This window comes from Mauremys mutica, chromosome 11, assembly GCF_020497125.1.
Source record: "Mauremys mutica isolate MM-2020 ecotype Southern chromosome 11, ASM2049712v1, whole genome shotgun sequence".
Taxonomy (NCBI): domain Eukaryota; kingdom Metazoa; phylum Chordata; order Testudines; family Geoemydidae; genus Mauremys; species Mauremys mutica.
Genome location: NC_059082.1, coordinates 83,563,697 through 83,579,983, shown reverse-complemented (window position 1 = coordinate 83,579,983; position 16,287 = coordinate 83,563,697). Strand labels below are relative to the sequence as shown.

General features: G+C 42.3%; 2 protein-coding genes across 7 annotated transcripts in view; one reads left to right on the top strand and one right to left on the bottom strand.

The window, feature by feature from the left end:
* Positions 1-5,758, top strand: part of ARHGAP17 (Rho GTPase activating protein 17) — a 65,625-nt gene extending 59,867 nt beyond the window's left edge. For 2 of the 5 annotated variants that reach the window (XM_044981018.1, XR_006572602.1), the window contains 2 exons: positions 2,294-2,342; positions 4,833-4,970. In XM_044981018.1, coding sequence (XP_044836953.1) covers positions 2,294-2,301 — 8 coding nt within the window. In that variant the 3' untranslated portion in view covers positions 2,302-2,342; positions 4,833-4,970. Of the gene's footprint in view, positions 1-2,293; positions 2,343-4,832 lie in introns of all 5 variants that reach the window. The other 3 variants (XM_044981019.1, XM_044981016.1, XM_044981017.1) reach the window with 2 other exon arrangements.
* A 640-nt stretch (positions 5,759-6,398) lies between these two features.
* TEX47 (testis expressed 47) lies at positions 6,399-16,286 on the bottom strand. 2 transcript variants are annotated; one of them, XM_044981044.1, is made up of 7 exons: positions 15,998-16,227; positions 14,288-14,357; positions 11,360-11,463; positions 10,059-10,123; positions 8,369-8,570; positions 7,710-7,869; positions 6,399-6,706 (listed from the first exon to the last, which is right to left on the bottom strand). In XM_044981044.1, the coding sequence occupies exons 1-7, from the start codon at positions 16,118-16,120 to the stop codon at positions 6,669-6,671; spliced, it is 762 nt and encodes a 253-aa protein (XP_044836979.1). In that variant the 5' UTR covers positions 16,121-16,227; the 3' UTR covers positions 6,399-6,668. The 2 variants fall into 2 exon arrangements, 1 of the variants encoding a protein (XP_044836979.1); XR_006572604.1 differs by lacking the exon at positions 7,710-7,869 and having other exon boundaries at positions 8,369-8,557; positions 15,998-16,286.
* Between the last annotated feature and the right edge of the window lies 1 nt (position 16,287).

Genomic DNA, 16,287 nt, shown 5'->3' with positions numbered 1-16,287 from the left:
TTTTTATCTGTAGCTTTATTTTGTTCATGCGCTTTAAAATGTGTGCGTTTGTCAAATTTGCAGAGTGTCTCATTATTACACATGCCGTCCAGTTTGTAACAGACATTAGGACCCACATTTCATTTTGATATTCACTTGCAAGCTTTTTTTTAAAAGAATCCTCCTTAAAGTGTACCTTGTAAAACCGTGCAAATAATTAACAGTTACCAGAACTGCCACTTCTGGAGTCTAAAGTGACATAGTGCCCATTTGAAATGTCTGTTCCCCTCTTTGGTTAACTTTTGCCAAACTGAAGAGTTGGGAGTTAGCACAGGCAAACTTTGCCACTCATATTTTGTTTCTAATGCAGCTTTTACACTAGGATTTTGATTATTTATATTTTAACTGCTTGAAACTTACTCATATAAAGCGCACACTGTTCATGAACTAAACCCCAATGCAGAAAAGCTACTGGCAGCATCTCCTTGCATTCTGGCATGTTTGTATTTGCATTCTGTAAGCTCTCTAGCCTCCTTAATGGTGCAGCAGGTCTCTATTCAACTACAAGCTGTCCAAAGAATAGGTTGTTTAGAAACTTGCTTACAGGTGCTATCTGTTTTGAGGCAACAATTTATGGTGGGTTACGCCCAAATAAATTTGTTAGTCTCTAAGGTGCCACAAGTACTCCTCTTTCTTTATACCTGAGTTAATTACCCCAGGAGGTGGTTATTACAGGATTTATAGACAATGCACTTAAATTAATATTGTACTGAGAAGCTTAATTGTAATTGCAATTTCTAAATGAAACCACCACTAAACTGGCTGTCAAACTGCTGAAAAGTGAACCGCTTTAAAAAGGGCTTTAATCTTTTGTCCTCTTCCATCTCACTCCTGCTCTTCACAGGTCAGCTACATGAATCTCTCCAGAATAACAGGAAAATTCTGTTTCCAAATTGAGCTAGGAAAATAGTGCTGAGGGCTGGGATTCTTGCAGCATGCTTGACAGTGAGTTATTCTGGGGGTAATGTAGGGCAGGGAGGAAGGGCTGAGCCTCCTTTCCCAAACGTTGGTTTCCGCAGTTTGACTACCTCATTTTGTTTGGGCTTCGGTGTATTTTTCCATATACATGGAGTTTCCTGCTTTATCTGAGGTACTGGCTTTGTTGCTGGCAAACAGCTAAAAACTGAGTTTTATTAGTCAGGTCAATCCCGGAGGGTTATTTAGGAATAGCCATGTAATTAGGCAAATCCCTCCTCTTTGGATAATAGCCATTCAGAATACAGGAATTTACGTATCTGTTGTAACATTAAATGATTTTTCGAATGAGGCAGTCACAACAGAGTACAGCGATCTGCACAGCTGGGAGGTGTGGCTATATCAGTAACCATACAACACTCCTGCAAGGCTGTGCTGGGAAATTCCATTTGTTTAGTAAAAGAAGCCACTTAAAGCAGAACTAAAGTGTTTTATTTGATCCATATATTTTCTTAATATATCCAGGGACTGACTCTGCCAACTGTATCTCAAATGATGCCATTTGTACAGTGTCAGACTGGAAAAGTTTAAGGCCACAAGCACTAAAGTAATTTAATCTTTAGTGAGCAAGCTTTAGCAAACCAGCCAGATAGTGGCTGATGTAAGCAATAGTACAAAACTTTACTGGCATTATTACATGACTAGGGAAAAGCAGGAGTGTTTGTATTATTGGATTCTATATTAAATCTAACAAACGTTCAGAAAATATTCAAATCTCCTGGAAGCTAGGGAATTTGGAGAAAAAGCTGAATGTCAATGCTCAGGTTTACCACTTGCAAGCCACACTAGGATAGGATCATCCACTGTTTGGAAACTAAAGAGACAATCATACAGACTATGGTGGAAGATAAAAATTTCATCCTTAACCTAACACCAGACATCATACTACTTAAAAGTTACAGAACAGTTACTCTTATTACAGCTGCACCTTAAAAGCACTTATTTTAAAGACCACTGGGCTGCTGTAGCTTTCATAAATTGGCTCCTTTTTGTTAAATATTTTTAACTGATCCATGTGTATATTGGCTCTCTTAACTTTATGCTTAACAAATAGCATACTAGGGAAAATCAGACTCACAAGCTGAAACTATGGGACTCCGAATTAAAACTAGCAATAAATGTCTAACATTTGAACTGTAACCCCTGAAAAGCTTGCAGGGTGTTTTGTTATACCAACTCCTTAGTCATGCTTTAGATTTGAGTAACTCTTCAAATCTTGTTAATGGTTGTAAAGTAATTAGCTCTAAATGCTAATTGAACATTTTATTAAACAATCTAGATGTTTGACCTGCATTATTCAATGTGAACTGAAATTGGAAAGTTTAATGGTAAGGAAAAGGCATTTGATTGGCCAAAGACATTGCTAGTTCATGACTGAATGTGCACTAATGCCCACTACTAACCTGTCACCGTAACACTGCTTGCTTGCATTCCGATTAATATAGCATGCAAAAAGAATGGCTCTTCTATTTTATGCTTGCCCTAAATTTAACAAATACTAAATGCATTCAAGACTAGAATGTAGTTCATGTTTTGCATCACTAATTTCTCATGTCTTATTTTACTTTTTTATTTAATGGGAACCATAAAAATGGGTTTTATCTCTATTCTGTGTTGTATTTGAAGAACCTGTGCCTTTTTACTATTGTAGACCAAAAAAAGTCTTACCCCGTTATCCTCCTGTCACCCTCCCTTTTCTAGTCCATCCGTCACAATGAAATAGTGATGAGGAGCCACTCCTGTCCCATGCCTTCCCCTGGAGGTTGACACAGTCTAACATGATTCTCCAAAAAAAAGTAGAAAGTGTAAGATGCTAAGTGTGTAAAAGCTTCCAAGGCTCCTGCCATTTTAAAAAAACTTTGTTCATCCCTGCAGTCTGAATTTTAAAAGGTATAAAAAACTGAGATGGATTTGGAATGTCTTTAATTGTAACTTGTAGTGTTGCAAACATATTGGTTCCAGGATATGAGAGACAAGATGGGTTAGGTAGTATCTTTCATTGAACCAACTTTTATTGGTGAAAGACGCTTTCAAGCTACACAGAGCTCTTCCTCAGATGTGGGAAAGAAGAGCTCTGTGTAGCTTAAAAGCTTCTCTTTCACCAGCAGAAGTTGGTCTAATATAAAAAATTACATCATCCACTATGTCTTTTTACTGACATTTGAGTCTAGTATGTAATGCTTGTGGTGATGAGTATAAGAACGTTGTGTATGAGTTAGTAAGTCTTCAAAGTTCCTTTAATACTTTTTTAAAAGTTCTTAAAATTGTAATCTCTTTATTTCAGTATTAAACAAAAATTAGTTTTGCTCTACCCTGGAAACAAGAAGAAATCTTAACTTTTCTTTTTAGTGGTGGTTCACCAAAATACATATGTTTACCATGCTGCTTGTTCTAAAATCTGGAAGGTTTTTATTGTACCTTTATTATCCTTATTCCTAACAGTTTAGGAGCTTTGGAATTAAGGATTAAAAAGGTACAATTTCACTTATCACTGAAATTCAGCCACTTTATGGATGGTTTGTGTGTTGAGTTTTTTCACACAACACCATAGTACAAAAATTAGAGAAGAAAATGCATCACTTACTGGTTGAATCTACACTGTGAATGTAAGTAAGCTGAAAGTTATGTAAATTGGAATCCTATTACAAAAATGGCCATGGGATCTTATGACTTCATGTGGTAAGGACCTGATTAAGCGTTCTGCAAAAAGCTATCAGCATAGGACCTTTGAGGTATTGATTCAGGGACTCCAGTGCCACCTACAAAGACAGCAACATCACTGCAGTAACCTGGATTTTCCAGGCCATTTTTTCCTAATATCCTTGAGCAAAGATTTACATAAATTTGATTTGTTGCTAAAGTGGGGAAGGAGCAAGAGTTATCCTCCTGAATTCTAATTCCACCTCTGCCACTGACAATCCCTGGGCCCAGATCTTCCATGTAAAACGAGTAATACTTACCCATTGTTTCTGTTTGAGGCTTAGTGTTTGATATCTTTGAGCTCTTCAAGGGGGTTTAAAATTGCCTCTCCATGCCAGCTTGAGCCAGAGGAATAAATAACTGATCTGTGTCTTGAGAAGCTGAAGTGTATGTGGCATATTATGAACACTTGGTTACTTTCCGAAACACTGAGGTGAATGCTTTCATTCAAATGGTTAGCTGTTCTTCCTGGCTTTCTGCCCTGTTCCTAACACCACCAGAACTGCAAGATTGAGATCCCCTCTGTCACTTTCTAGATACCTCTACCAGAAAGGGCCAGAACAATACTCTCCCATCATTGAGAGCAAACAAACTACAAGATGTTCCCTACCTGGCAAGGGGAAAGAAGCTGAACCCAGCCCTTTCTTGGGACCATTTGTGTTGATTTTAAATAGTTTCTTCTTCTTCTACCTGTAATAGACACCTCCCCTGGATATTATACATGTTTGTTACTTAACAAGTAATGGGGAGATATTTGACTAATACTCTTCATAGATGCAAAATTTATTCTTGTTTCCTCCAGAGTGGGTGTCTACAGCAGAAGCTGGGAATCTTACAAGGCAGTGTAATTTGACACTGAAATGTTCAGTTCTTTTTTTAGCTTGTTTCTGTCAGGCAGGTGACAATGACAGGGATGGCTGGGAGGAGCTACCCAAACCTCATTCCATTTTTCTGAAGTGGCTTGTGTGGGCATATGCAGGCCCTGAACTTGCAAAACCTGTTAAACTGTTGTCCTACCTGGATCTGTCCCTTTCCCTGTGTTTATAAGGAAATACACCTGAGATCCAATGACTGGCCAGACACGATACACTTTACATTTTTTCTGCTTTTTTTTGTAGACTCCAATTCCAATGTTCAAGAACCACTTAGGCGCCTCTCTTCAGAGCTTCCTACGGAGTCTGCAAGCAAGGAATTGCACAACCATCTCGTGCTTAATGTTGACAATGATACAGAAAGCACTGCTCTGTAAAAGAAACCAAATACTCCAAAACTTTTTAAAAAACCTTTCTGTCCACATGGAAAAGTAGCAAATCAAGACCTAACAGTGAAAAGCTTTTTTGAAGATATGGCGGAACTGTCTGAAGGCTCTACTTACATGTAAGGCAATTTAACCATACAGAAGAAGTTTAATGATCTGTGTCTTGACAGTGGTTTAAAAAATTCTGAATGGGAAGAGTTGATTACTGTGGAAATTTTACATAGGAAGCTTAATTGCTGCTAATACCCATGGCATTAGCAGAAATCCCAAAAGAATAAAAAGCAGTGCATCGCTTACTATTTAAAGTGCATGTATGGAAATAACCTACTTAATGTCACTGTTACTTTTGTTCCTAGTTCTTAGACATTATATTAAAAAGGAGATGCCTTGCAAGAGACTGTCCCTCACTGACTTGCTGCAGACTTTTGTTAAAGTATGAACCAAAAAATGCCAGAGTGCTGGTGGTGACTGCTGGTTATCAGTCACCTGTCAAAACTGTGGATGTATTTCAGTGCCTTGAAGGACTGTCGCATCGTAGAAAGAAACTTACTGTATCTTTAATCATTTTATTGCTACTTTAAGTACTGACCATTATCTGTATGTCATAGTTATTTGTATTAACCATACCTGCTTTTTATGTGAAATTCATAACTGTTTCAAGGTGAAACGATGGAAATGTTTATGCTTTCATTTAAATTGGTTGAATTTTGAAAGAATTTTGAACATCTGTTTGGATTCATCAGTTGAGTGAGCATTTATAAAATTAAAAGATTCTGTCTTTTGTCATTTGAAGGCCTATTTATTCCAGTATCCAAATATAACTAACTTCTCCTTACATCTTTGTGATCCATTGAAAACACAATAGGACTTCAATGCTGAGCTTTAACTGCTACTCTTTAAAGTGACTACATCTGAGGCCTGGTGCCTGTTAATTACTCAACCAGGGAAAGTATGGCTCAGAGCTCAACTGGTGTATCTTTCATAGACTATGCAAGAGAGAGAATCAAAGGACTGGAAGGGATCTCAAGAGGTCTCTAGTCCAGTCCCCTGCATTCATGGCAGGACTAAGTATTATCTAGACCATCCCTGACAGGTGTTTGTCCAACCTGCTCTTAAAAATCTCCAGTGATGGAGAGTCCACAACTTCCCTAGGCAAGTTATTCCAGTGCTTAACCTAATGTCCAGCCTAAACCTCCCTAGCTGCAATTTAAGCCAATTGCTTCTTGTCCTATACTCAGGTTAAAAGAAATGATTTTTACATACATGAAAAGTGTTATATCCCCCCTTAATCTTTTTCCAAACTAAACAAACCCAATTTTTTCAATCTTCTCTATTATATTTGTACAATAGTCATCTATTTGACCCTGCCTCTGACTTTTTTGGTATAACTCATGCACAGTGACAGTCATATTCCATAGTTTCACACTGTCCTTGAAAGTCTATTTATTCACATTTTATACAGCAGATTACATACCACTTACATTGAAGCCCTCTTCCCAACCCTCTCCTACTGCATAAAAGCTCCTCCATACTTCCACTGGTCTCCAGGAAGGATGTCATCTTAGAAGTGCATTGTCTCTAAACGACCAGCATCCATGGTAGTTTGGTGGCTTTGTTACACATAGAATTCAAGGGTGTTTTGTAAATGATGAAAACATGACACAATGCTAAGGAGGAAGTACTTTAGTCAGGTGTATCATGGATACAAGTGACAAGGGGTAGGCCACACTGTTTCTGTGAGGAAGAAAAGATGAAAGCCTTAATCACTGAAATGGAATTGAGCCAATATTCATACAAGCAGCTGAAAGTGATTTCTTTAACCTCTACATCCTACAACTCTCCAACTAGCCCATATTAGTCAAAATATCAGACTAGCCCTTAGGGTTAATTGGGGGCACATGCTATCTCTTAAAGGCCTTGCAGGTTACACTTCAGTCCTGCAACCCTCTAGTACTGTAGGGGGATAGAAATTATGCATTTCAGAATGGCTTTGTTTGCCAGATTGAAAACAAGCTTATTCTAATATGGGGGAAGTCTTACTCCTGAACCTAACTGCTCCCCACATAGAGCAGAAAAGGCCTTGAGCTTCCTTTCAGGAAAGCAGCTTGCATGCCTAATAACCTTTCCTGTCTACACTGTAGCTCTGCCCCTCCCAAGCAGCATGGGCACAACTGCAGGGACCTGCATGAACAAAGTGGGCAACAGTTCTTGTGAAAGCACCTTTACTTCTGTGTTTTGCCTTTTTCCTCCTCCCCCTTCATATGCACAGCTGGAGGGTCTAATCAAAAGCATTAAATCCCCACTCCTATTGAGCCCCTAGAAGTGGAGGAGAGAGTGGTACCAGTAAGACTAAGCATCAGGCCAAGATTCTAATCTTGTGCGCCTCAGGCCCACAATCGCATGCTGCAGCTGGAATGAAAAGCTCATTACTGCATTTGTGAAAGGACAATATTAAATCTTTTCAGATGAGGGGGTGACTTCATGGAATAACTTTAAAAGGCAACCGTGACTCATACCCCTATGTATTTAGAAGGGTTCTTAACAGGGAAGGAATCTCTTGTTAATAGGTACACTCACTCAATTACAGTCAGACTCTCCACGTTCCACTAACTGTTAGCATCCCTAGACTTTCAGCATTATGTGAGCCAGAAGTTTGGTTCCAGAGATAATACAAAACGCTAATCCTGCCCCCTAACAATTCATCCCAACCAATTGTCTTGTAAAACTGCAGAAGTACCTGAAGCCATGGCAGGCTGTAAAGGATTGTTATACATTTTCAGAAATGCTTCCGGACTCATAAATTCTCTTGCCTTGAACAAGTAGTTAATTGTTTCTGCTGGGATTAGAAGTTCTGGAACAAGGGTATGTAGATTGTCACCCAGTCCCTTACTGCTCACCTGTGTGTGAAATAAAATAACTGCACTGAAGTACTGTCAGACTTACGTTACAAATTAATTAAATACAGTCATGACATTCCTATCCCCCAACTAAGGGAATGTGCCAAAAGAAGCATATCTGATTTTCTCTTCCCTGTTTACAAGTGTTATACTTGCTCTGTTCAGAACAATGGAGCAGGCTGTGCTGGGTAACTAGAATTTAGAGGGTAATGAAATCTGTACTGTTTTCAGCTTGTTAATGCAGTCAGTGATGGTCTGCAAAGGTGTAACCAGTGGCCGCACCAAACAAGCCAGTGTAGTTTGGAAGATAGAGGTTTGAAATAAGAAGCGTCGTCTTCATTCCCTTCCCTACACCATTCTAGAGTCCAAGGAGAGAGGCCCGTAAATGCACAGCAAGATGAGAATAAACCAGCACTTATTTGCATTTGTAAACTCAGTTTTGAAAAAAGGTTAATTTAGAATAGGAACTTAAACATTTCTATTTTAATGTAAGTTTCACCTTAAAAGTCTTTGAAAGGTATGTTCCCAGTTTGAGGAGGAGCGTAAGACATTCAGTGACCACCTCTTCTGTAGACTGTGATTGTGTCACGTCTTCTAGGTACGTCACAGGCAGTGTCACCATTGTGACATACCACTGCAGGAAGAGCCTCGTTGGGATGTTGTGTGACACCACTAAAATCTTAATTTCCTGTAACAAAGCACTGAGTGAAGAAAGTTAGCTATAGTCTGAATTCCATCATTCTTCTGTACAGATAAAAGGTTTCTGACCAGACATGGTGTATTTCATAACCTGGCAATGTTTGATTACTTGCATCATATGGACCCTCACAATTTTTAACTTTTTTTTTTAAACTTCCTGCCTATATTAGCGATCACCTAGCTCCATTTTGGATCTAACTATTGATATGGTGGTCTTATCTGACCACATCTTAAGATTCTTATCTTGAAGCGTAATTATACCTTGTGGGGTGTGGTTTTGATTGGTAGAAGTTTATGCACCTGATGAGTTTGACTACAACAGCAGTCAATTACAAAATGAAAGCAAAGGCCTGAGATGTTTTCAGCATGTTCCTACTGTCTCCTTTTCTGCATCTTGTCCTGGGATGTACTCTCCACCCTACAAGAGCTGAATTAGGCCAGGTGGGTTCAATCACCTAATTAAGCTGTGAATTGGGGATATTTAGCTGTGTGGAGGGAGCTAATTAGAAGGATGCTCAATAGTGAGGGAACAGGCAGGGCTTCTATTAAAGCCAGGAGGGCAGCAACCCTGTGGGGAGCAGCAGAGAGGTAAGGGAGAAGATGCATGGTGAGTGAGAGCAGTAAAGTTGATGTAGACACACACCTTTATTGCTTGCTGAGGGTCACAGACTCTAACCCAGAGCAGAGGGCAGGCCTGGGTCCCTCTACTGTCTGCTTTACAGTGGCACAACATGAGGCATTGACCCAGTCAGGGAAGTGGGTGTGAGGATTGCATGACCCTGTTGGTGGCAAAAGACTTTGAAAGACCCCCACCCACTCCCCCGAAGAGGGAAAAACAGTGATCTGGGCGGAGGGCTGAGTCACAAAGCAGCCATGCTGTGACTCAGAGTGGGAGGAGAACTGCAACAAGGAAAGAGAAAAAAGGGGGTGCTGAACTAGGCGGAGCTAATTGCCTGAAGGAGGTGCCACCCAGTGGCCAGTAGGGCACACAGTGACATACCTACATCTAAAAACATGTTTTGTTCAAAGCAGAATTTGGAAACCATACAGCTAAATTAAATGCTAGGCAGGGCTCTCAGAGAGCATAATAATTGCTAAGGAATTGAAGTCCAAGGCAAATCAGAGAAATTTCAATGGAGGAGTTTGCCAACTTTCTTGGTACTCATTGCCACCTATCCAGTTTTGTATGGGATACTGAAGAGGAGGAAAAGACCCATTCCTCCTTGCAAAAGAGAGTCATGTGGCACCTGAAGAACAAGGAAGGATACATACAGATGATAAATCTAAATGAGGAAAATATTTTTCACACTCAAATTAAAATGTAACCCAACCCATGGTCTCTAGGTGTTCAGCAGGGGGAAATACTAAGCTATTTCTCTATAATAATTATACTAAATGTTCGTTTTAACCCTAACACATTCATTGTCATTCCTGCATTAAAATTTACTTCCACATGAGCTGGTTTCTTTGAGCTCTTCTGAAATGCTTACCTGGAGCCTTGCTTTTGGAGAGAAGCTAAATCTTGGAGGATCTGATATAATGTGCCGCTGGAGGTCTACAAAGGAAAAAGGGGGGTTGTTACAAAGGTTCAGTTTAAAAAAACGAATATAAAAATAACTGATCAGATGCTATGGGTGTATGATGAGCTTCCAAGCTGGATCATAGATGCTGAGGTGGGAGCACTGGAAAGTTCAAGAGCTCAGCCAGAGGTGGGCACTATTCCCTCTGGTACTGATAGACTCTACAGAGAATGTTGTCCTGCCACCTTCACTCAGAATTGCAGATTGGGGGCATTACTTGAATAGACTGGAACAACATGGACAGTCCTAGAGACAGGGTTACTAACCCCACCAGTAGGGCTGTCGATTCATTTCAGTTAACTCGTGATTAATTGAAGTTTTAATCGCACTGTTAAACAACAGAATACCAATTGAAATTTATTAAATATTTTTGGATGTTTTCTACATTTTCAAATATTGATTTCAATTACAACACAGAACACAAAGTGTACAGTGCTCACTTTATTTTATTACAAATATTTGCACTGTAAAAAATTGTATGAGATGAACTGAAAAATACTAATACTGTAATGCAATATCTATCATGAAAGTTGAACTTACAAATGTAGAATTATGTAACCAAAAAAACTGCATTCAAAAATACAACTGTAAAACTTCAGAGCCTACAACAGTGTCATGCAAAGGTCTGTTCTCACTTTCAGGTGACACTGTAAACAAGAAGTGGGCAGCTTTATCTCCCGTAAATGTAAACAAACTTGTTTGTCTTAGCGATGGGCTGAATAAGAAGTAGAACTGAGTGGACTTGTAGGCTCTAAAGTTTAACAGTTGAATTTTTTTAATGCAGTTCTGTACCAAAAAAAAAAAATCTACATTTGTAAGCTGCATTTTCACAATAAAGAGATTGCATTACAGTACTTGTATGAGGAACTGAAAATACGATTTTTTTATCATTTTTACAGTGCAAATATTTGTAATATAAATAAATGGCATTCTATTGTTTAACAGTACAATTAATCACAATTTTTTAATCATGCAATTAATCACAATTAATTATTTTAATTGCTTGACAGCCCTAATTTTAAGGTTCTAGTCCTTTTCTTTAAAGCCTTAAATTAACTAGACCCTTAAAGCCTGCCTTGCACTACATCAGCCAGGGTCGACAGGGATGGTTGGGCAGATAGAACCCGGGATGTTTGCACAAGAATACAGCTTTCGCTGTGGGAGGCCCAAGCTTACCGAATGTATCACCCAAGGAGCTTTACTTAACCTACCTCTAGTATATGAAGAATGGAGCTGGGATAGAGGAGAAGTAGACCTGAGACTGGTTCTCCTAGGTGGTATTTTAATATGTTCTGAAACAGTCTTTCATGGTAACCTTATGTAAAAAAAACATAGGATTGGCTGTCATATGGGAATACCCAGTGCACAACTTCAGAAAACTAGCATTTCACCTCACCCTGTGCCATACTCACTACTGTCACAGGCCATCACTAACTAAGTGAATGAATTGACTCCTTAAATCTAAGAAACATTAAAAATAGTCATTGGCTTAGGAGTCTATTCTCTTCCTATATGCACATGACCCAGTTATGCAGGGAAGAAACAAGACTCCTAGATATTTTTTAATTGGCTTTGCTCAAGTATCATATTCAGTAAAATTGGGGCCAGCTAATCAGATTGATTAGTGGCTAATATAATTAATATAAGATTTCAGCAATAGGCTTAATCTTAACACGGTGCACCTAAAACTGTTGTACTTGGTGTATTAGCTGACGCAAGTAGCAAAGAGTGCCCAGAATTTCCCCTAACAATTGTTGCATTGAATGCTTAGCTCTGTCTTTGTTGTTGTGGTCGTTCTTTTAACTGTGCAGCACCCAAAGGCCATACGGGTTGGGAATATTTTAGAAATAAATCTGAGAGAGTTTTACAAATGCACATGGATAAGAATCCTTGCCTCTGACTTTTGGAGCTAAATGTGTAGCTGTTTGATAATGGCACCAATAACTACTGCATCCTCTATATAAATCCATGGTACGCCCACACCTTGAATACTGAGTGCAGATGTGGTCACCCCATCTCAAAAAAGATATACTGGAATTAGAAAAGGGCAACAAAAATGATTAGGGATATGGAACGGCTTCCGTATGAGGAGAGATTAATAAGACGGACTTTTTGGCTTGGAAAAGAGGTGACTAAGGGGGGAATATGATAGAGGTCTATAAAATCATGAGTGATATAGAGAAAGTAAATAAGGAAGTGTTATTTACTCCTCATAATACAAGAACAAGGGGCCACCAAATGAAATTAATAGGTAGCAGGTTTAAAACAAACACAAGAAAGTATTTTTTCACGCAATGCACTGTCAACCTCTGGAACGCCTTGCCAGAGGGTGTTGTGAAGGCCTGTACTATAACGGGGTTCAAAAGGGAGCTAGATAGATTCATGGAAGATAGGTCCATCAATGGCTATTAGCCAGGATGGGCAGGGATGGTGTCCCTAGCCTGGTTGCCGGAAGCTGGGATTGGATGATAGCGGATGGATCACTTGATGGTTACCTGTTCTGTTCATTCCCTCTGGGGCACCTGCCATTGGCCACTGTCAGAGGACACGATACTGGGCTTGATGGACCTTTGGTCTGACCCAGTATGGCTGTCCTTATGCTCATTCATCAAGGTATTCAATATACTCTAATCATTTGGTTTAACAGAAACAGTCATAATTGAATGTAGGTCACAGAATCAGTCTCCTACTTTGAAAATAAGGATCTCCCCGTTCCCTTCAGGGTTGCTTATTGATAGCTGTGCCTGTATTTGCTCCCATATTTAGTACTAAGCAAGGACTCTTGACAAGTGCTAATTTTTTATTGCATTAGTATCTAACCAGGTAGGTTCATCAGTCCATTATCTGTGGGTTGTGTATCCTTTGTATTAAACATTTGCTAGAACTGTGTAGTGGCTACAGCTTAGGATGGATGCTTAACAAAAAAAACCTGAAAGAAAAATGGGGGGGGGGGGGGATAAAACACCAGGTATGGAATTAGACCTGCTCAATAGGGTGATCAGGCTGACATCTAGGGGCTATCCCTGACCATCGCAGCATAAATCTTCAACTGTTACGCCATTGTGAATGCATCACAGTAACTGCTACTTTCATATTTGAGTTCATGCCAAGTCTGATCTCCTTGAGGACAAAGCCAGCTCCCTCTGGTGCATAACTGAAAAAATCACCACTTACCGTAAAGGTAGAGAAGAAATGATTTAATGAATCACCGAACCCAGTCCCACGGTGTGATAGCAGAAGGAAATGTCCACTACTGTCACACACTTCTTCTCCAGTTTGGGTTATGAAATAATCGGTGTGTTAAGGGTTTGTTTTTTTTAAACTGTTTGTATTTATCGCTTGTCATACCAAACAAAAAGGGTAAGTTGAAAGGCTGCTTTTTTTTTTTTAAAAACATATACTGCAGTCATCCTGCCCCCTCTGCATACACGATGCATTGGATTTAAATCCAAGTGGTGCTGCTTAATTCACAATAAAGTGAGATCACAGTGCTCATCTTTTTCTTGTTGGGGATGAAGCTGCGAAAACAATGGATTCAGGTCCTCTTCAGCCATGACACTGATGTGTGGCTGACAATGACAGACATGGCACTGAGAGTAAGTGGACTTAGGAAGAAAGGGCTGTGAGGGTGGGAAACAGGTAGCAGCACTTTAAAAGTATGTCTTGTATCTGATATCACAGGTTTGCTCTAGGTGTTAGGGGATAGGTATGAAGAATTTATCATTTATAGTATTGGCATAAATAAGAAATGTATTTGTACAGCAAGCTTTGTTCTACCAGCCTCTAATTACTTCATCAGTGAATAAACCTGGTCCTGGTGGTCATATAACTGATTTCTTTCAGGATCAGCAACATATCTGGACTTAAAAGCAATTTAGCTTTATTATAGGATCCAAAGAGACAGGTGTATTCTCCCATGCCAGGTTGTTATTGAAGTATACATTTGTTTGTCATTAAAGCTGTATTGGGAACTCTATCCTCACTTTTTAAATGAACTATACAGAATCCAGGAGAGCAGCTGTTTCTGCTGGCTTAGCCCTGAAATTTCTCTGCTACTCCTCACCTACAGAGTCTGCATCCCAAAGGCAAGTATCTTACAAGTAGTCAAAAGGCAGATTGATGATAATATATTATTGTACCTGTAATGTCTCGCCTGTCTGCTCTTTCTGATAGCTTGGCAACAAAAAATAACCTGTGCAGCAGGAACTTCTAGCCAGGAAAGAAAACCAGATGTGTTTACATAAAAGCTGTTGTTTCCTGGCACTGATAGCTTTTAACTGTGTACTATGAGACATTCCTGTGGCGCACTCGAGTATTTGAGCACTTCATAAACATTGATGAAGTTAGCCTAACAACTACATTGTAAAGAAGTAACATGTCCACGGTCACACAGCAAAGGTGGGGAAGAGGTGGGAACAGAAAGGAATCCTTAGGGGCTGATTTGCCACTGTCTTGCAACTTATTTGTATTACCATCCTCATGCAGGAGCCCTCATGCAGTCATTGATCCCTGTGCAAGATGGGTGCAATCCACTGCTAGTCTGGCCTGGTAGCATTGTACACTGTCTTGCATAGGGGTAAATGACGGCACAAGGTCATAAAATGGAGAGAATCAGGCTCTTTCTCCCATTTGGCTAAATTATTCAGTTTCAGAAAGCTGTGTCTGTGGGAGCAAAATGGCACTGCACAGAAAGAGACCTAGCAATAGCTGGTGCACGAATTTATGAATCTATCATCTCTCTGCAAAACTTACTGGTCCCCACTCGGAGACCCAAAGTGGTGACTCCAGCTCCCTCTAAGGCTCACAGGCACCATGGAGGAGTGAGTTAGAAATGAGCTGGGCCTTGTTTCTGTACCATGCAGCAGGGAGTCAAGGGGCTGTCTGGGAGTGGGGCCAGCCAGGGTGTGGGACAGCAGAGACCCAGGGGCCTGAGGAGATAAGGTGATCTACGGGATCTATGTGTGGGTGTGGGGGGACAAGCCTGAGTGCAGCGATGGAGCTCTAGTGGGGGGAGAGGGATGCAGGGATGGGCCACTGCCTCAGGGTGACAGGTGGTGAGCCGCTCCTCCCCCCAGCCTCCTCCAGCCCTGCACCTCTCCCCCCTCCCCACAGCCTCCTCTACCACCACCCGCCCCTCCCCCTCCCCCACTGCCCAATGCACACCCACCCTGCATTCCCCAATCTACTCCAGCCCCCCACCTCTCCCCCCCGCCCCACAGCCTCCTCTACCACCACCCGCCCCTCCCCCAGCCCTCTACCTCTCCCCCCCGCCCCACAGCCTCCTCTACCACCACCCGCCCCTCCTCCAGCCCCCCACCTCTCTCCCCCGCCCCACAGCCTCCTCTACCACCACCCACCCCTCCCCCAGTCTCCTCCAGCCCCCCCCCTCTCTCCCCCACCCCACAGCCTCCTCTACCACCACCCGCCCCTCCTCCAGCCCCCCACCTCTCTCCCCCGCCCCACAGCCTCCTCCACCACCACCCGCCCCTCCTCCAGCCCCCCACCTCTCTCCCCCGCCCCACAGCCTCCTCCACCACCACCCGCCCCTCCCCCAGTCTCCTCCAGCCCCCCACCTCTCTCCCCTGCCCCACAGCCTCCTCTACCACCACCCGCCCCTCCCCCAGCCTCCTCCAGCCCCCCACCTCTCTCCCCAGCCCCACAGCCTCCTCTACCACCACCCGCCCCTCCTCCAGCCCCCCACCTCTCTCCCCCGCCCCACAGCCTCCTCTACCACCACCCGCCCCTCCCCCAGTCTCCTCCAGCCCCCACAGCCTCCTCTACCGCCACCCGCCCCTCCCCCAGCCCCGCACCTCCCCCCCATTCCCCAATCTCCTCTCGCCCCCCCGCACCTTGAGCTGCAGCCGCCGCTTCTCCTCCAGGGCGCCCAGCAGGTTGCTCCGCAGGAGCTGGGCGGGCACCAGGGACTCGGCCCGGCCCGACACCCTCCTCCGCGACGGGTGGGCGCCCGCCATGGCGGCCGGGCCCAGCAGCGCCTCAGCTCTGCGGGGGGCGGGGCGCCCTGCGCGTGCCGCTACCCCGGCGGCCTGGGGCGCCCCCTGCCGGCCCCCCGGGGCGAGGGGCGGGGCCAGGAGAGCCGCGGGGGGCGGGGCTGAGCTCTGCCCAGGGCACTAATCGGCCC

Excerpts from the sequence above, each read along its gene's own strand:
- TEX47 (XM_044981044.1), bottom strand. The coding sequence starts at position 16,120 with ATGGCGGGCGCCCACCCGTCGCGGAGGAGGGTGTCGGGCCGGGCCGAG. Across the intron at positions 8,571-10,058 it reads CTCCAAAAGCAAGGCTCCAG|TGCTTTGTTACAGGAAATTA; the intron begins GTAAGCATTTCA and ends TTCTTCACTCAG. Across the intron at positions 6,707-7,709 it reads ACAGCCTGCCATGGCTTCAG|AAACAGTGTGGCCTACCCCT; the intron begins GTACTTCTGCAG and ends TCTTCCTCACAG.